Genomic DNA, 20,506 nt, shown 5'->3' on the forward strand with positions numbered 1-20,506 from the left:
CTATGGACATTTGGATTCCATTAAGGAATAATAATAATAATAATAATAATAATAAAACAAGTTCATCGTATCTTTCCTTTTCACCTTCAAAGTTGGAATTTCAAAATTTTCCTTCCCCACCATCAACAAGAAGAGAAGGTCCAATACCCTACCATCCAACTTCTCTACTCCTTAGGAAAATGGTTTTGATACTCTCGTGTTTCAACATGAAATTTTAATGTCTTTTTTCAGGTTTCCAGACTACGGATTGCAAAGCTTCTTTTAGGGATACAGCCTCCATAATGAGGCCATAGATGGTCGAGATAAAAAATTCAGTTCTCTCACTTCTATGTCGTATTATTCGTAGATTGAAGTCAATACTTGTATTTATTGTACAGGAACATCTAAACATAATGTCTTCAGAGTACTCATGCTGAAGACTTGATAGTAAACTCAAATTTTGGAGGACATTTCATCTTGTATCACACCTAATCCAACTTCTTGCCATGGTTCATCGACCAATAATCATTTTGGTTTACATATTTCAATTCTTGGTTTCCCCTTCCCCTTTGTTATATCATATCCAATCATTGAAATAATCATACAAATCGATGATGTTTCCATAGATGAACCGTATACCAATTAATCTCAATGAGAAATTGAAAATAATAATAATAAGAAGAAGAAAACCTTTCAACTTAATTCCTCAAGCTCTGTTAGCTGTGCTTTTAATTGGGCATGCTCACGTCGCATCATCTCTAGCCGAGCCTCAACCATGTACATCTCATCCTTAAGGTGGTGCATTCGCTTTTCCAACCACGCTGTAGCATCAGAAGATCTTCCACCACTAAATTTTAGACCCCTTCCGTAGTCGGGAGAACTCACATGGATGTGTTGGGGTCTGGATAATAACAATACTATGCTCAACTGCAATCGGAAACAACATAATTATTCGTCAATTACTTTATGTCCAGTTCCAGGCAAAGAAGCAAGTGAAATGAAGTGGCAAACAAATTGAGCAAAGGACCCTAAGATACAATCTAGTGGTAGATAACCCGCAACCTCAACATTACAAAAAGGTTAAAAATCATTTTTAGTTCTTATTTCAAAAAAGTAACAGTTTAGTCTTCAACTTTAGTTTGTAACAATTTAGTCCTTGAACTTTTAATTTTGTAACAATTTGGTCCTTTAACTTTACTATGTAACAACTTAGTCCTTGTACTTTAAGATTTGTAATAATTTAGTCCCTATTGTAGAAATTAGTGTAAAGATATATAAACCAATAAACTAATTAGAAGACTCGATATTTTTTATAAAATACAAAGTCTACTCATAAAATAATAAACATTGACATCTAATTTTAATCAATTTGTTTACATAAGGGACTAAATTGGTACGAATTTAAAAGTACAATGACTAAATCATTATATACTAAAATCTAGGGACTAAATTGTTACAAAATTTAAAATTTAGGGACTAACTCGTTATAAACCAAAGTTCATGGACTAAATTGTTACTTTCATGAAAGTTTAGGGACCAAAGGTATTTTTTAACCTTACAAAAATAAGATAGACTATGCATCGATACCACCTATTGCTTATATAATATTCAATAATCAATACACATGCAAGCAAGAACAATTTACACTGCCTTTCAACATTTCTTCAACATCAATACCTAACTTGAAAGGTGTCTTTATCAGCTAATAATTAAAATATTACATATTTCCTAATACATTCAAATAATTGAAAATTTATTTCAATATTCAGGAATTTGAATTCAACTACAACAGAGAAGATATCCTGATCTAATATGGATGAAGATACGCAATAGGATCTTCTTGGTCTTTGAAGACTTCAAAATGCGATTCCAAAACTTTCCTAAACCTGTGTCAATATTGACGTTTTCTCAACGTTCCTGTAATAATCTCAACGAAACTGTGTCCCTATCAATTTGGTTAACTACTTTTTCCCTTATACATTCTCTTCTCTGGCCATTGCAGATACTCAGTGTCATGGGGCGGAAGCATGTTATGAAGTTTTTCGCAAGTTTCCCATGCGGCCTAAGGAGGTTGTTTAGTCAGCCTGAAGTTCTGGACCCAAATACACCCCAAAGATTTTTCTCGAAGGCTCACTAACCCAATATGGCCGTTGGCCAAACTCATAATTTATGGAGGGAAGAGAGAACAGACATGGGATTGTGGAAATATAACTCTTTATTATCAAAACCACAATTTACAAAACAAAGAGCAAAGCTCTTATAAGACCACATTAACTCTAGAGAGAATAAAGTAATGAGGGAGAGATTATTCACTTGTGTGTGAAGGTGTAAAGGTGTTCTTGCATGGGAGGAGGATAATTAGCCGGATAATGTGGGGGAGTGGCCCTAGTGGAGTTAACCTCTCACTACCCCTGACTTTAGGGTCACTCACCCATGTCCCATGATCTCCTATATTTTAGGAGGGACATGCCCACTTCTTTCCCTAATTATAGCCTCCACGTCCCACTTGCTTATTTTTAGGACCACTACCATATGTTGTAGGAGCCTTCATCCATCACCTAAAATAGTAGGAGTCCACTTCCTTGGAGTTCTCCAACCTTGTATCCACTACTGGAAAATATTATTTTTTCTTATTTCTCTTAGGAGGAAAGGGTTTCTTAAATAGAAGAAAACAACCAATTACAAATAAGAAAAGAATAAAATACAGCAATTATAATACGATAAATACAATGGAGAATTTCACAAAAAAAATAAAATAAAATAATCAATACTCCCCCTCAAGCTAGTTTGAAGATATTATTTCACGGCCAGCTTATCAATCAACTTGTTGAATTGCCAATTTGGAATGTTAACACATTTACAATTTGCTCTGTTGTTGGAAGGTAGGGGAATACATATTATTCTGCATCAATCTTCTTCTTTATAAAGTGTTTATCAACATCAATATATTTCATCCTATCATGCAAGATTGGATTGTGGGCAATGGAAATTGCTGAATTGTTATCACAATAAATGCATATGATTGCCTGAGAGAATTTCAATTCTTCCGATAGTCTTTTTATCCATATGCCCTCACAAATACCATGTGCTAATGCCTTGCCTTAAATTCTGCTTCAGCACTACTTCTAGCAATCACACTTTGTTTCTTACTTTGCCAAGTAACTCGATTTCCTCAAACAAAAGAGCAATAATCTGAAGTGGATCTTCTATCAGTCGTACTGTTTGCCCAATCAACATCAGTGTAAACCTCAATATATAGGTGGTTATGCATGTTAAATAATATACCTTTTCCTGGAGTATCTTTCAAATATCTCAAGATTCTATAAACTGCTTCAAAGTGAATCGACTCGAGAGCATGCATGAACTGACTTGCCATACTAACTATAAAAGCGATGTCAGGATGTGATGTGTGTGAGAGAGGTATATGAGTCTCCCCACAAGTCTCTGGTACTTTTCTTTTTTTTTTACCTCTTTTTCAGTCGTAGCTACCAATTTTAAATTTTGCTCAATGCGAGTTTCTGCTATCTTGCAATCAAGTAAACCTGTCTCGTTCAGTAGGTCAAGAATATACTTCCTTTGGTTGACAAAAATGCCACTTTTAGACTTGGCAAACTCCACGCCTAGGAAATACTTTAAAGTTCCCAGTCCTATCTCGTCATTACCTATAAGTATGATATCATCAACATACACTATCAAAACAACAACTTTGCCACTTCCAGTATGTTTATAGAACATGGTATGATCAACTTGACTTTGACTGAATCCAAAACGTTTAAACCATGCTCTAGGAGATTGTTTAAGGTCGTATAATGGTTTGTTTAACTAGCACACTTTGTTAACCCCAAGTTCCACCTCAAAACTAGGTGGCAAGTCCATAAATACATCTTCTTCAAGGTCCCCACTGAGAAAGGCATTCTTAACATCAAGTTGATAATGAGGCCAATCAAAACATTCATGCAGTTTTCTTCTCTACAAACTTTAGAAAAAACATCATTAACAGTTGGAAGAGTAGTTTTCCAAGTATCCTATCTCTACCTTCATCAAACTTAACATTGAGGCCGACAAGGAATTTGCAAATATGACCATCTTCAACAGTTTTCTTATATGCTTTTGGTTCTCTGTAGACTTCCACTCATACATATCAAAGAGGTCAAGATCTTGCCAAATCCTTTTTAAGGAGTGAAAATATTGTGTTATTGAGTTAGCTCCTCGTCGTATATCACCCAACTTAAGATTCAACTCAAACACTTGTGACTGGTTGCCCAAATCATAATACATCTGAATTACATTATCCCATAATTCCTTGGTAGTAATACATGTAGTTGCAGCTGATGTCTTCAACCATGGAATATACGAAACCATGGAGTTTTCAACGTCCCACCCAGCGAATAAAGGGTCATTTAGGCTAGGGGCAGTTTTTTCTCCCGTGATGTAACCGTTCTTCCCTTGTCCACGAATATACATCTAAACACTTTGGGACCAACAAAGAAAATTATCCCCATGAAGTCGAATGGTGATTATTTGGACAGTGGGACCGGTTGAATGGATACGAATGTCGAAAACTTTAGCGATAGATGCTTTAGTGTCTGACATATTGCTAAAGAAACAAAGACCCAAAAACAAAACCAATAGATCTAGAAGGGAAAAAACCAAACGAAGGCTAAACAAACCAACGAGGTGATGAGACACCTGCGGACGGCAGCAGGGGGCGACATTGAGCGATGGAAGTGGTGAACGGCGAGCAGACTAGGTCGGCCAGCAATGACAACCTGGGGACAAGTGTCGAAACACAAAAATCGCAACCAAACGAGCGCTGGGATACGAAACACTCGGCTAGGGTGTGAGCTGGCGGAGATCCAATCGATCAGCGGTTGAGAGCGACGTCCAGTGAAGCTTCAAGTGACCGGATGGCAAACGAACTGAGATCGATCAGCGGCAATGGCAAAAGCTAGGGTTTTTTAGGTTTTCGAAAAATTAGGGTGGGGTTTTTAGGGTTTTAAAACATTCGCAGCTCTGATACCATGCTAAAAAATATTATTTTCTCTTATTTCTCTTAGGAGGAAAGGGTTTCTTAAATAGAAGAAACACCCAATTACAAATAAGGAAACAATAAAATACAACAATTATAATACAATAAATACAATGGAGAACTTCACAAAAAAGGAAATAATCAACATCCACTTCCCATGACGTGTGCATGCCGGTTAAGTGGTCAACAGACTGCCTTGAGGGTCTTATAAGTGCCTCAGGTCACTTTGGTGTGCAATTGTGTGCACGTTGCCCGAGTTTGCCAGATGAGCGTCAAGATTGCACCTCCTACGCCAGAATTGTGCATGCGTGTCTGTCACTCAGTTGCATGGCGCGCGCCTAGAAGAACGCTCATACGTTAGCCTAGCGTGTGCGCGCCCAGTGCTATTCATCTTAAGCCGCTGCCCAGTCTGGGCCAAGCCCTCGCACGCACCCTATAGCGTTCGTGGCTTGGCGTGCACCTGCGAGCGTGCTCTACTCACCCCAGCTTTAGTGCAATCTTTAGCACCCTCATGTGCGCTTCCTACGCACTGAGTTCCCGTGCTAACCTCTAAGCACGGGGCGTGGGCCGTCTACCCATGTCGTGCCCTACATCGTGATGTGCCAGCCCACATGGCCACGTTGCCTTGGGTGTTTGTCTCGGCTAACCTCTAGTTAGTCTTGAGCAAGCTCTTTGCCCGTTGGATATGGCCCTCCCACCATGTCAAGTGCTTCGATTATTGGGGTCTGAGACTCAACCTCTACAACCCTCAAAATGTCTGCAGGCTGCAGAAGACGATGATGGAAATAGAAACCTAAGGAGATGAGCCTCTATTCCTAGAACAAAATATTTAAGAGATGAAAGAAGCATGCCTTAACGAGGGGGAACAGAACATATCCTACCCAACCAACTAGGCTGACCAATCTTGATTTGTTCAGACCAACCAAAAAAACAGTCCTGCCTTGCTTGCTCAAATTTGGATACATTCACATTTTGCCCAGGCCAGTTTAGTTAAAAATATTATAATGCCTGCCCGTCCCAACATAACTATTACTCAACATCATCTTACCTTATAGATTATGAACCAATTTGGATGAATGTATCTGTTACTCTTATTAGAGAGAAAGAAGAGAACTGAGGAAGTGTATTTTTGTTCAATCACTTCTCACTATAAATGCTAATGCTACATGCTAAAAAATAGCCTAGTGGATAACAAACTCTAGTCTTTACTAACGTAACTCCACAAAATTAGCAATTAACTCCAAATATTGGCACTTAACAACAATCCTAGAAACTAGCACTTGGACTAATTCAAAGCAACCAAAAGTAGACTTGCACTTGAGTTAACTAACTGTATCATCTGATATATGTTTCGCTCAAATGGACAAAGTTGGCGTGAAAGTTGGACAATCTATCAAGTGTACACAACTGCCGCCATATAACAGTATTTACAAGTTTTAGACTACTAACAGGAAGCATAAATGGATAACGTAGCTTCTATCCTACACAATAAGTATTAGACCTGAAATTCAAATAAAATATAAATGATAAATATATTAACTATAAATAATACATTTAGAGACAAAGAAGAGGCTCGAAATCCGTACATGAGTTGGCTGAAAAACGCAAGGTTAACTAATGATAAATAAGAACTGAATGGAATTGGGAAAGAAAGAGATATGCTGAGAACTGAGAAGGGACCAGAGTCGATTGAGTTTGGCATCTTGTTTTCCATCATAGGTCAATAACGGATTTTCAGCATTTTTAGCAAGTAAATCGAGTAATTTAATCGAATTAAAATCTGGCGGTAGCAGAAGAAGTATCTGTGTGAGAGAGACCAAAAAGAAAAAAGAGAAAAAGCCGGGGTCAATGCAGAGATACCATCAAAGATTTGTTGCAAAACTAGACGATCAAAAATAATAAAATAGATGCCAAGTGCCCGAAAGATATCATATGAGAAATCATATTCATGGCCTAGCTAACATGATTCAAACAAGCCACACTGATGCAAATCCACGGATAAATGAACATATGGGTGTACTGATCTCAACACCATGGCAGATAAGTTGTAAAAGAAATAGCATACCTGCATTAGAAAAATCACAGCAAAAGTGATAACTAGGGCAAGAGGAAGATAATTTTGACTTCGTAACACAGACCAAAGCTTCTTCATGTAAACTCTTAACCAAGAAGCAGCTGAAGTAGAATCCACTCCTTGAGTAAGGTTTTCAGCTTGTTGATCAACATCGGTGGAATATTGTGATTCAGTTACTCTTCTTTGGTCATTCTTCTCATTTGACTTTTCCAATGATTTGCTATTATTTATTTCTTCTTCAATATGATGATCTTTACCACTCTGCGATGTACTACCACTTGTTCCCTCTGTATGGTAAATCAGTAACCAGAAAGTTTGAGGTCATGAAATTGCATGATTTGAACATAACATCGTGTTTAGATGAAAAGTAAAATTATATAGCATTTGGACCTTCAGAACCTTTAAGTTTCTGCTTCAACAATTCCTTTGCCTGAAAAAATTTCATACCAGCTCTTTTGAAAGCACTTTAACTTTGATTAATACTTGCCAAATTTGTAAAGGAAAAGAAGATACCATCTGAATCCACATTCCATAGGCCTCTCGGCATTCTTCAAGAGTAGATTGCACTATTTTCCCTGCATGACAATCCACAAAACGCCACACTAAATCGGAATCATATTCTGAAAACCATTCACTCAAATAAGAAATTACTATATGCTCCACGGATTAGAAGTTTTTTTTTTTTTTTTTTTTTTTTTGGAAATTAAACAAACAGGAATTTGAATGCCCAGACTTCTAATAAAAATTAAAAGAAAAACTAATAGTTAGCATGTTTTTTCAATAGGCCTTTTTGTATATATATAAGAACAGTTAGCATGCTTCAAAACTTTTTTATGTCTGCTGTGATGCGCAGTACCGCATAAACAATGACTGCCGTTTGGACATCAAACTCATTTCCAACAAAGAAGACAGTTTCTTTAATCAGATCTGCCGAATATTTTTTTGTTATAGGATTCCTCTCTTTAATTTTTTGCTTCTTCAGCTTCAAAGAGATATCATGAACTCTCCAAGTCTTTAGTATCCAATTCTTTAGTTCCTTTTTCCTTTTAAGTTATTCAACTCTTAAGTTCTTTAATAATCAAAATGGCGCGACATATATTACAAAATTAGCTATATTTCCACTATCTCGATACAAAAGAACTTTAACTGACTGTCCTGAATATAAATATGAACGAGAATGATAAAAGATCAAATCTAAATTATCAAGATTTTCCACACTGAATTTCTGCCTTCATCCTTGATAGTATCTGTTTCTCATTTTTTATTGAAAATTTCCAGGTTTATATAGTGCTCTAACATTCCATATCTTTTACTAATTTTTTCCATTTTTCATGAGATTATTTTGCAACAACGCATAGCTCTAACTACTTATCTAGAAAATCAACGACCTAATCACCATACGATACAAATCACAAAATCAAGAGAAAAATATTTTTTTCATCCCTGATATTTTACTTAGGTTGCATTTTGATCTCGGAGTTTTCAAATTCAACAATTTAGACCATGTGGTTTGGGATAATCTTGCTCCGGGTCCCAATTATTAACACTTGGTTTTTACAGTCAATTTTATGTTACCTAGTGTTGATTGGGCATTATTATTATTATTATTATTATTATTATTATTATTATTATTATTATTATTATTATTAGGTCGATTTGGCATCAAATTTACTAATTTTATGTTAATTAAGTAGCTAATGTGGCAAATTTTATTTATGATTTTTTTCAATATGAAATATTAAAAAAATTTCTCTCTCATCTCTCTTTTTCCCCACCAATACTACCACCTAAGAAGCACAGGCACACAACACGCAACATAAATACAACATGACACCAACACGGCGACACGCCAATTTTCCAAAAAATAGGACACGACATGTCGGGGACACATTATATATTCTTTTTTCCAAATATAAATGTATGTTGGGCATATAAACATCTTGTGAAATATTACCTTCAAAAACATCAAAATAACAACAGTACAATTCATGAAAATACAATAGATAAGATGACTAACAATTCAACATCATAAGCCATACCACGTAAAAACAGAAATATATTTAAGAAGAGGAAAAAAACAAAGAGAGAAATAAAAGCAGAAATAGATTTAAGAAAAGGAAAAAAAAAACAGAATAAATAAAATAATGAAAACATATTATACATAACCATTACAAATTTTAATAAATAAATAAAATCTTGAATTTTTTATAAATAAAGATAGGTTGAAGATACTTTTGGTCCCTTAACTTTCATAAAATTAACAATTTAGTCCCTGAACTTTGGTTTGTAACGATTTATTCCATGTACTTTCAATTTTGTAACAATTTAATTCTTGAACTTTTGTATATAACAATTTAGTCCTTGTATTTTTAAATTCCTAACAATTTCCCTAACATAAATAAATATATCAAAATTAAGTGTCAATTTTTATTATTTTATGATGTAGACTTTGTACTTTATAAAAATTGAGTCTCTAATTAGTTTAACGGTTTATTTATATAAGAAATCTCATTAAACTTAATAATAGTTTCTATAATAAGAACTAAATTGTTATAAATTTTAAAGTATAAGAACTAAATTGTTACATACTAAAGTTTATAGATTAAATTGTTACAAATTTGTAAATTCAGATACTAAATCGTTACAAAACAAAATTCAGAAATTAAATTATTACTTCTATGAAAGTTTAAGAACTATAAAAATATTAACAAAAATATTTAATATTTTAAACAAAAAGGAACAAAAATATGTTAAAAATTAGCGAAACAAGTATCATCGATTGGAGGAAGAATGCTGCCAAATTTGACAGCATGCAGTGGCAGTTTGCATGCAGTCATTTAATGCCTCTAGAAATACAGTCTTGCCTTTTCATATGTCCTCCTTTCTTTTTTCCTTTTTTTTTTATTTTTTATTTTTCTTTACTTCTTCTTTTCATACATCCTTTCCCCTTCTTCTATCCATTTTTCTTCTCCTCCCGAGTCATCTCCTTTTTCATGTTCTTTTTTCCCATCTGGTTCTTATTTTTCTTATTTTTATTTTCTTCTCGGCCTTTCTTCTTGAAGAAGAAGTCGAAGAAGCCAAAGAAGAAAAAGAAGGGTTGTTTTCCGTGTCCAGGAGGCCGGAGGTGTCTGAAGCCGTATCTGGCCATGTCCTGCCGTGTCGGATATACAGATTTTAATAAGAAAATAATCGACATATCAGCTGGCGTGTCGGCGTGTCAGGACGTGTTGGTGTCTGACATCGACATTTGGCCATTTAGAGGGTCCCTGCAGTCGACTGCCACCACTGCTCTCTGATGAACCATTCCTCTCACTTCCAGCTCTGATACGTCCCAACTTCGCAACAACAATACGATGAATTACCTGTCTTCTCTGACCTCCACCCTGAAGAACCCCCAATTTCCAACTCATTCTAGATCTTGAATGAGTAACACGAATCAAATCTAGCCAAAAATAGTTATCTGGAACGCCATCTCTAGATCTAGAACAAAGCTCCACTATCGTAGTCAACATCGGTTTTGTCACCAAGGGCTGCACTTGGTCCTAGGTTCCTCCTTCGACCTAGTTCGACATCTCTATGTGCGCTCAACATCTGGAATAATCCGATGCTCTATGCCAAATTTGAAACGTTTGGTGATCAAAAAGGCAAATCAAACTCTTCTTTGTGCAATTCATTCATTGTGCTCCACAAAAACCTCATCATCAACAAAGTTTTTCGGAAGAAAGAAAAAGCCTAAATTCTATTAATTGCCACATTTGTTTCGTTAGAATAACTTCAAGATCATCTTCTTCATTTTCCTTTTTGGGGAGTTTGTTATTATAATCTTAGATTATTATAGTTGAGTTTTAATAAGGTGTATTTAGGGTGTACATTATTTTAGTTTGAGTTATAATAATGTGTTTGAAGTATAAATTATTTTAATTTGAGAAAAAAAATAGTAAAAATTGTAACAAAAAATAAAAAAAGTAATGAATGTAAAATACTAAAAACGATAGCAAATAGTAAATGTTGTAGCAAATGGGATTTTGAAATAGTGTTGACTGAAGTTAACTGGTTATTTTGAAGAAATAGTATTTACTGTAACAAAACATGGTTATTATAGTCTTATGATAATACTTGCTCCAAACACCCTCTTAGAGTTTCGTAGGTGGTAGTTGGGGGTGGAATGATGTAGCCTAAAGATAAAAGGAGAGAAACCTCTAATAATAAAATGAAAATCTTTATTAAGAATCAAAAGTTATTGATATAAGAAGGCAATCTCTCTATTCATGGAGAATTAGAAAGCAAATTAATCTTGATCTTAATTAATTAGAGAAATTAATCATAATCTTAATAAACTAAAGAAATTAATATTTACTCTAATCAATCAAGGTAACTAATCTAATCCTAATAAATTAAGGATTTGACCAAGATATTCTGATTTACCCTAATCCTACTACATTTTGTCCCTCCAAAAAAAACTCTACTCGAGTTTTGAAAAGAAAATGAAGAATACAAATAATAATAATAAACATCCTTGACATCAAAATATGTTGTTAGACGTAAAAGAAATTCATCTTCCAAGCCAATTGAACTCAAATGATAGTGTGGCTTTAGGAAAAAAACTACTCGGTTGAACAACGTTGAAAATGTGTTGAGTTAATTTCGTAAAAAGTTTGGGCATGATTGGTTTGTATTTGTGCTTGGTTGGATTAATGAAAAAAAAAAGAATGAAGAGAGCCAAAGTTGGGTCAAGTTGTGCGGATCGTGGGGCCAAAATGAAGGAAACTAGTTAGAGGTTGAGTTGCGTGGGGTTTGGGGAAAAGACTCATCATGTTGGTGAGACCGAAGGTTCCAATTTCTTCCTTCTCGACTTCTTTGTCTTCCAATAACACAAATTTCTTCATTTTTTCTTCCTCCTCTATAACGTTGAGAAATTTGCATGGGAACCTTGAAATCTTTGGCTCGAGTCACGCAAGTAATAGGCGGAAAATAATCGCACAACTTTTTCCTACGAACATGTTTTCATCCTTCTCGTTACACGTGATAACACAAAGTTTCGATTGATTCTTCCCCCTCTTTGACTCCTGTAACTTTATTTAATAATAATTTGAATTCACCTTTGTCTTTGGTCGTGTCGCATCCATCTTTGTTCTCGATTGAATTTGTTTTGTTTGTCCCTTCTTCTTCTTCTCCTTCATTGCATGACTTCTCTTCTTCGTGCGATTGGTCTCCCCTTCAAATTGGCTTGCTTGAGTTTCATCTTTAAGCTTCAGCCGTCATTAAAATCTTCATCCAATTTTTAATTTTTTCACTCTAAATCATTTTCTGAATCATCTAACTCTCAATTCTTACGTTGATTGTTTGAATAGATCGTCAGGTTCTTTCTTGATAATATCATTTTGTTACTCCATCCCAAACTGCATTAAAATCTTCATCGAAATCGATAGAATTACTAAAATCAAAATTCCAATGTGGATAATAATACGTTCTTTGCTAAAATTAAGCGTGAGCGAAATTATTTAGAATTCTTCTTCTAAATCACTTGAGTCTAAATTCCAGCACTGTTTTCTGGAGTAAATCTGACTTTCTTGCCTATTCCAGTTGCTATAATTTTCGATTGGCATCTTCCTTGATCAGTTTCTTCCCTTTTTCTCTTTCTAGAATTTAAAGGGTTTCCCCTAATTAGATGTACGTTGTTCGGCAACGAGCAACTCACGAAGTTTCCTCTTGCGATTAGCGTCGCAAATAGTTTCTATGTCTTCCTCTGACGACAATTAACATTGATCGAGACGACTGCTATAGCATAAAAGATAAAGAAGAGAAACTTCCAATAATAAAATCGAAGTCAGGATTATAGATGAAAGAGATTAAGCCTTAGTCAGCACAAATTAGAACTTAACTGAGGAGTTGGATACGATTTTTAAGTTGTTTTGTTAATCTTCTTCAGTCTTTCATCATCAAAAGTTACTCGATTGAAGCATCTTTCGAAGCCTTTCAGTGAGTATTTCAGTGGGTGCAGTATTTTTGGGCGTTGCTTCAACATTTTTCACATTCAGTGGGTGTTTGATAGCTCAATCAAGGTCAATGGTTTTCAGTTTGGTTGGAGATTTTAGAAGATTTTCCTCCATTGTTTTGTTCACTTACGGAGATAGATTACCTTGAGGAGTTTTGTTTTGGAAGAACCCTCCAAGCCTTTGAAGATTAGCTGCTTTACTGTTTTTTAGTTTAGGATCACTTGGAGTTTTGTCTTCCCTTATTTTATTTGGATTGTTTTAGTTTTCTGCGTAAATCTTACACTTTCTTGTAAAAGAATTTGTCATTTTTATATTTTTTGTATCTTGAGCTTTAGTCTCTTTTCCATTATTTTAATAAAAAAAAAATTCTTTAAATATATATATATATATTATGAATCAAAAGTTATCAATACAATACAAGACAATCTCTCTAAAAAATCTCTCTATTTTTAGAGTATTGGAAAGTAAACTAATTCTAATCTCAATTAATCAAAAAAAACTAATCCTAATCCTAATCCTCATAAACTGAGGAAACTAATCCTTATCTAAATGAATCAAGGAATTATCGCTGATTTTATCGAAGATTTAGGAAGAAATAAATTCTCGCATCTTCAATGACAAATCGAAGTCATCCAAGGATATTTTCGACTCTTATATTTATAATACTATTTTTTTGGTGTAAGATTACCAACCTCTTAAGATCACAGTTTAGATTTTCTTGTCGCAAATTATCAATACAATACAAGACCCATCTTATGTATTTCCTATCATAGAGATCTTTTATACGTCTATTGGACATTTCATACATCAATGAAATTGTTTCTTATCAATTAAAAAAAAAAAATCAATCAATCAATCAATCAACCAAGTAAACTAATAATCCCAATCTTAATCAATTAAGGAATTGACTAAGAAACCCTAATTTACCCTAATTCTATACACCAGAGAGAGAAGATATTTGAGAGGAAATATATATATATATATATATAATTTTTTTTTTTTTTTTTTTTTAAGATTTTCCATATCAACATTAATAATAATAGATATATTATTTTAGCCACCTTCGCAACTTAGTAAATATAATTTATGTCAAATCAGCCAAAAATAATAATAAAGAAATGTCCAATCAGCATTAATCATAGCAAGATTATCAAAAATCTCAAGAACTAAATGTCTAGTTTGAAAACTCAGAAACCGAATGCAATCTAAGTGAATCTTTGAAGACCAAAAATGTATGGTTCTCCCAAACTAAAGCACTAGAATCTTCTTCTTTTTTAGTTAGGGAACTATGATTCCAAGGCAATGTTCGTACGTAAAAACATACCTTTCCAAACCGTTCTTTTCGAAAACGCCACATTCACATATACCCTCAAGATGCAGCAATTATTTGATTCATCATCGACATCTTTCTTCACCTCCCAGTGTGCCTAAAATTTATGCAGACACATAATAACAATGAAAAATAACGAGAAAAACACTTGCAAATTACATAGGAAAGCTGAGAAATGATTGTCTTATATAATTAGAAATGTGGGTACTCTTGATCTAGATTCAATAACAATTTCAAGTCCCAATAATGATGATAGAAACGTTGGAGGGACCAAAAAGAGTTTTTTTTTTTTTTTTTTTTTGAGCAGAACAAAAAGAGATAATGTACCTTCTTTGTGGTCAGAAAAGGAGGAACAGAGTTCTTAAAAATAATCTTCTAAAATAATGATATATATTTGGTTGCAATATTTAAATTGTTCTTGAAAATTAACATATAATCTTAAGTTTCCCGAGTATATAAATGCTGACTAGATTTAACTTTTAGTACAATTAGATTAAAGAAATTAGAATATTTGAATTCAATTTTAATATGTTTGAATTTAATTAGATCATTATTAACGTTTGATTCATCAAAATAAATAATCATGATTAACCCTCCGTTTGGATTCAAGAGAAGAACACCAAAAAGAATTTCAAAGTTTCTCAGACCTTTTAACTGTTCTAAATTGTCTTCGGAAATAAATATTTTACACAATTTTAATGTTCAACCTTCTAAAAGACATGTTTGGAGCGTTGATTCTTCAAAAATAGAAGCTGTTTTATAAAGTTAATGACAGATCTAGAGTTTCCTGAGCTAGTGAATGACGTTTCTCAGAGAAGACAAACTTATAAGATAGTAGATGGGGGACAATTTAAGACCAGTTGTAGCTTTGATATAGACATAGCACTACTAGAAACATATACTGATATTCCACGATTGGAAATTATTACCAAAAATAGTATAGGGATAACTGCCACCAAATGGACCAAATGGAACCGAATGGTACTGATTAATACCTCAACACGAAAATAATCTGAATATGGAACCTCACTAACTTCTTGTGTTACCTCGATGACCAAATGACTGAGAAAATGAGCAGAGAGTTAAACTAACTGGAGAAGGCGTTGGATGACAGGAAGCAGGCTTGAATAATTTAAAAAGATAATAATAATAATAAAATAATAAAAAATAAATAAATAACTTGCTAATTAGTTAGAAATATTATCTAAGTACCAGAAACTTGAGATGTATTAGTCCAAGAGCAACCGCATATCAGCGTAATAATAAAAAAGATAGACCCTGTGGGCCTGTGCCTTACCTTACCCAAAAGTTAGAAACTAAGAAAAGAATGAGCAATACACTACGGTTACAAACCATATCTAGCTTGGCTGAGACGAGACCCATACCAATCGACAGGATTTACTAAAGAGGCTGCATAAATTTTCTTTTTTAACAACTAATGATTTACTAATAAAATGCAAAAGATGCAAACTCCACATAGTAAGTGGCGCTCTAGAATCTACTTATTCCATTAAAAACTCCTGTATGAGATCTAAGATAGCCAATCTAAAATATCATCCATTATACCACTTAACTAGAAGAGATCAACCATCGTCCTCTGCTAATCATGAAGTTTCTAGTTAAATGTTATTGTTTCAAACCATCATGATTTGTGCCAATAACAGAGTTTACAGGAAGCTAGCTACACGGTACTGGAATAATAATAAGATTCAATATGAGAAAATATTCACATATTTTAAAATGTCTGTTTTAAGTTTTCTCATAATCAAACTGGACATGCATATTGATGAGAATCCCTTCTCTATTAAAAAAAAAAAATCACAAAGAGAATACAATAAACAACTCATCTCTAAATGACCTGTTTGAGAGGGTCATCAATCTCTCCACATTTCTCGAGAAAAACACAACATATAAACAAAACATCAAAACAAACTTAACTGACTAAAGGAGTTATAACTTGATAGTTAAAAAAAATACTCAAACAAAGAAACTAACTAAAACTAATACTTCTAAATGTCAGAAACAGCCACATTTCCAGTTTTGCACTTCCTTGAATAAACCTTTTGAATTGGAGGTTTAACACATGTAACTTGTTATATTATCAAAGCAATATGTTATGATTTTTGGTTAGAGGGAAAGACAGAATTTACCAGGACACTAGTAAATGACAACTTCATGGAGAATGGAAAAGCTTTGACTTGGTGGTCAACAACCAATTTTGCAATTGTAACTTCTTATTTTTGTCAATCGGAATGCTTTTCTGTAACCCCTGAATGCTTGGAGAAGATATTTTATCCTCGTACTTTAAAACTTTTCACGAGTGAAAGGATGTTTCTTATTGAAAGTTTTGAAGCGTCAACAGCGATTCGTAGTAAGTATGTTAGAAGCAAAGGTGACATTTGGAACCACTTGGACACAACTGGATTAGTCTCAAGAGACAATTGTTAGACCATAAAACATAGTCATGTCAAAACTCATAGGATTTACTCTGAAATATGGTTCGAAATGAATCGCCATACTTTCCAAGAAAAATCACTTCCATGGATGGATCATTTGAATTCTGCTCGCCTTAAAGCGTCATCCTGGTGCACGCTTTCTAAGCTCTTTGCAGATTATTCAATCCAAGATATTTATTTAAATTGGAACACTTTTATTTTCTCTTCGTAATATTTTGAAGTTTGTTGGTTATCTTTGATATTTTATACTAGTTCTTCTTACCTATGTTTATTGCACTTTGAACATTAGCCTCTTTCCCTCTTTTCATTATTTCAATGAAGAGATTTGTTTCCTTTTCAAAAAAAAAAATTCACAGGATTTAATATGTAGACAAGTGGCCACCATGAGATTTAAACCCATTGCCCCAAAGTCCTTTTTTACTTTTTTTTTTTTCATTTATTCCAATAAGCAGTCCAAACCAAGGTGGTTTATCATGATCCGACCCACACCTAAGACCCAAGATTGAGCACCAGAGCAGCTCATAATAACATACCAAAAAGAAGAATGTGATGAGTTCATATTCTCCAGATTCGACTATAAAGCAGATAGTGACGATGAAAAAAAAAAGCAGAAGGCCCTTACTACACTAAGCGCTACGAGAGCCCCTTATACGGAAGGAGACTCTGTTTGGTCAAAGTCACTTTCCAGAAGAGATCAAGTCGTTTACTTCTTATTTGTGACTCTTGCCAACAATTAGTTCTATAACTGGCACTTGACTCGAACCGCTTGTCTAAATACTGGAAAAGAGGGAATTGATTCAAGATCCCCTTGTGCCCTACAACCCTCGAGGCTTTGAAGTCCATAGCGCCCGATTCGATCACTCTATCGAGTAGAAGTCCAGGGATGCTTCAATCGATTCTTAACACCTTGAAAACTCTCTTCTTTATTTTTGATGAGAAGGAAAATTTTAAGATGAATTCCTTTTTGACTCTTAAAGCACACCGCTTGCCTATTCCCTAAGGCTTACCAGAGCTTGAGATCAATAGCACACTACGGAAAGTAAGCTACACTCACTACTACCAGACTAGAGCGAGCTTCCAAAAAGGAAAGCTCAATCCCAACAGTCTCATCTATTGCTGCGGATTCTCGAACAAGAACCAGGGATGAATCTTTACCTTTCTTAACTTTGAAACCTCTTCTGGCAGTTGAGTCTTCTTAGACTATTCTCCGAGCAGGTAACTGGTCGAAAAGCCTCTGCGTCAGATCGTCTTCCTAGCAAAATGACATTCTCCTAACTGAGAGAGTCAAGGGCAGCTCTTACCCTGCCCTTGACTCTCTTCCTTCCTGTTGTCTTGGTGAAGACTGTGGTAGTGGTTCTTTGCTTGGTTGATTGAATATCTCTTTCCTTGCCTCCCGAGAGTAGCATTAGTCTTAATCCGCCTTTAGGGAGTGAAGTGAACCGGGGGTGATAGAATAGTGAAAGAATTGGTTTAGAACGTATCCGCTGCTAGAGTAACCGCTCGTCCTTTCTTCCTAGATGCTTTGAATATCCCTCGTCAATTGCCTTTATTACATTACCGATTACTAGAAAAGTGATTCAAAAGGAATTGAACTTACACGAAGGAAATGGGAACTAGGCTTCAAAGGCAGACTGGACAGGAAGTCGAGCTAGCAGATTGAAAACATGGGTTTGATTCACACTCCATGTTCTGAGAAATATTTACCATCCGAAAAGAGGAAAAAACGTCTTAATTATGTTTGGAACCATCCTGAAAATTGAGATTTCATCGAAAACCTAATGTTTGTTCAACATTGAGAACTTTTAGACTGCTTACGAATCCATGTTTAGAATAATAGTAAATTCTATTCCACTAAAAATAGCAACAAGTGCCGGCTTTAATAAAGTTTCTATTTTAGAGTTCCCTCTCTTTAAAAATTTGGCTAGTTTACAAACCATTTCTTTGTTTAGTTTCTCATTTTTAACAACGTTCTTATAACGCCTCGTCCTGGTGCACACTATCCAAACATTTTTCAGATTTTTCAATTCAAGAATTGTGCTTAAACTGGCCGGCCTTCATTTCTCCAGCTTCTTAGAAGTACACTGTATCACGGTCTTTAGTAGTATTTTTGGATGTTTTGTGTACTGCTGGTAGATTAAGTTTTGTGGCATTGTTCATTTGTCATTAGTTTATTCTATTGGCTGAGGTGTAATCTGTTCATCGGATATTTGGTCGTATTTGTTTGTTCTTTAAGATGATTTGGATATGATGAAGGTGCTAAGGGGATGTCAACCTAGTTGAGATGTCCGGGTGCACCTCTTGATCGTTAGTTTTTGTTGCTCGTTGTTTCCTTCCTGTATATTGAACTTTGTCTCATTTTATTATCTTAACGAAGAGACTGTTTCGTTTTTCAAAACAAATTTTAGTCAAGTTTCAGAAAACTAAAATTAGATCCTTGAAAACTACACTTTTGTTAGTTTTAAAATTAAGGCTATGTTATAAAAACATTTTTAGAAGTAAATTACAAAACAAACAAAAAACGAAAGCATGAACCTTTTATGAATAACAAAATCATTATCACATAAATCCTGATATTTAATTTTTTTCCCAATAAACAATAAACTCTGGTATAAAAACTGAATGCCCTTTCATCCTATTCCACATCTCAAACTTATTTCCGAAACATACCTTGCATCACCTATCACTCCTCCAAATAAGTATATCTCAATTGCAAGCTTATTTCCCTTTTCTTTCTTGCACTCCTAAGTCCAAACACTCCTCCAACACTCTAAATTGGACGAGGAAACAGAATTACTTACACTATTTTAGTTTTTTTTAACCTTGTTTTGGAAGGATAACATTATTTTAGGCATTTAAAATATTCTTCTAGGGTTAATCTTTTCACTTTTATTTAGAGTTTCTAAGTATCTTGTTTCGTTTACATTCCCTTATATGCTAAATTAGTATTTCCCTTTTTTAATATCCTGACTAGAAATATAGAACCGGGCATACCAATTTTGAATTTACTACACTCCCTAAAAGCTTTGACACGAGTTTTCATATGTTATGAGAAATTCACAACGCACACCAGGAAAAAAAAAAAAAACAGAAATGGAGAAACAAAACTGTCAAGAAAGAATGTGTGACTAGAGAGGGATAAGACCAACAAAATAATATAGTCATTAAGAAGCAAGTTATCAAACCTGTCTCGATAAACTCGAAATTTCTGAATCTCCAGGCAGCCACCATACTTTGCACCTTTATAGCCATGTAAAAATAGTAATATCATTAAAAGAAAATATATCTAAAATAAAAAGAACGGAAAAAGGGGTAAGATGCTCTCTTAAATGGATGAAAAGCGAACCAAAATATATTTTTATCGGATGTTGAAATGATATATCACGTGTATGCCCAAACATGTCATCGTGGCGCCACAGAGAACATTTAAACTCTGGAAAAGTATCACCGACCAAATAATTAATTCAGAGTACATACAATGTACCATTAGTTAGAACAAGTCAAAAAGGATTTCTACATCGCATATATCCAACACCCCACCTTTATCTCCACATTTTTCATGATATGAAGAAACAAAATCAACTGCATTGTCGGAAAAATAGAAACTAAAGAAATCTTCCACCTTTATCTGCCATTCAATTTGAA

General features: G+C 34.3%; 1 protein-coding gene across 7 annotated transcripts in view; it reads right to left on the reverse strand.

The window, feature by feature from the left end:
- Positions 1-347: 347 nt before the first annotated feature.
- The window catches only part of VAD1 (GRAM domain family protein), a 34,915-nt gene continuing 14,756 nt past the window's right edge, over positions 348-20,506 (reverse strand). For 2 of the 7 annotated variants that reach the window (XM_090317730.1, XM_039018478.2), the window contains exons 10-18: positions 20,402-20,489; positions 20,208-20,294; positions 20,047-20,101; positions 15,404-15,470; positions 14,403-14,505; positions 7,596-7,657; positions 7,482-7,512; positions 7,074-7,369; positions 348-906 (exon numbers count right to left, since the gene is read on the reverse strand). In XM_090317730.1, the coding sequence (XP_090173856.1) occupies positions 673-906; positions 7,074-7,369; positions 7,482-7,512; positions 7,596-7,657; positions 14,403-14,505; positions 15,404-15,470; positions 20,047-20,101; positions 20,208-20,294; positions 20,402-20,489 (1,023 nt within the window). In that variant the 3' untranslated portion in view covers positions 348-672. Of the gene's footprint in view, positions 907-7,073; positions 7,370-7,472; positions 7,513-7,595; positions 7,658-14,402; positions 14,506-15,337; positions 15,471-20,046; positions 20,102-20,207; positions 20,295-20,401; positions 20,490-20,506 lie in introns of all 7 variants that reach the window. The other 5 variants (XM_039018470.2, XM_039018461.2, XM_090317711.1 and 2 more) reach the window with 3 other exon arrangements.

The sequence above is a fragment of the Benincasa hispida genome, chromosome 1, assembly GCF_027475165.1.
Source record: "Benincasa hispida cultivar pf3 chromosome 1, pf3_genome.v1.1, whole genome shotgun sequence".
Classification (NCBI taxonomy): Eukaryota; Viridiplantae; Streptophyta; class Magnoliopsida; order Cucurbitales; family Cucurbitaceae; genus Benincasa; species Benincasa hispida.